Source organism: Trypanosoma grayi (genome assembly GCF_000691245.1).
Source record: "Trypanosoma grayi strain ANR4 Tgr_2116_V1, whole genome shotgun sequence".
In the NCBI taxonomy this organism is placed as follows: domain Eukaryota; phylum Euglenozoa; class Kinetoplastea; order Trypanosomatida; family Trypanosomatidae; genus Trypanosoma; species Trypanosoma grayi.
The window spans coordinates 1-623 of NW_008827734.1; the positions used below are offsets into that span (position 1 = coordinate 1).

The window sequence follows — 623 nt, forward strand, 5'->3', positions numbered from 1 at the left end:
GAGGCCGAAGAACTCAATCATGACTGGAGGCATTGAGTGCCCCAAGTACGAGGAGGTGTGCCCCTTTGTCCCCAGCAGCAAGGGTGCCGCCCCTGATGTTGGACCGTCGGAGACGTTGAGAAACGTTGAGGACAGCAACAGCGACCAAGCGATGAGCGGGGAGCTGAGCAGCTCTACTGGCCACGGATCTTCATCCTCATTTGAACGAAAACGTTCTGAAATGAAGTCTTCCGTGTCAGATGCACCGATGTCTTCTGCCACGGGGAAATACATGATAAAGTCCAACACGGCAATTGTCTGAGAGGGGGTGGCAGACGAATGGTCAGCCGGGTGCGACAACGCTGACCCTGTTGGATTTGACAGTTCAGAAGCCCTTCCGACCCGAATAGCAAGGTGAGCGCCAGTCTGCGGAAAGGTGGCGGCAGCGTGGCTGCTGCTGCTGCTGGCCTCAGCCCTCTTGTGCTTCTTGCCGTGGCCGCGGCGGTGGCGGCGCCTGTGTGAAGCAGCGGCAGGGAGCAGCCCACAGGGGCAGCGCGGTGTGCAATGCGGCACCCAATGGGGCCCACACACAACACAGCTGCATGTGGAAAAAGGTAAATGCCCACACATCACCCTTCTTTTTT

General features: G+C 58.3%; 1 protein-coding gene across 1 annotated transcript; it reads left to right on the forward strand.

The window, feature by feature from the left end:
• Positions 1-19: 19 nt before the first annotated feature.
• DQ04_21161000 (hypothetical protein) lies at positions 20-301 on the forward strand (the record flags this gene model as incomplete). Its single annotated transcript, XM_009317986.1, has 1 exon — positions 20-301. One exon carries the CDS (start codon positions 20-22, stop codon positions 299-301), a length of 282 nt encoding a protein of 93 aa, XP_009316261.1.
• Positions 302-623: the final 322 nt, after the last annotated feature.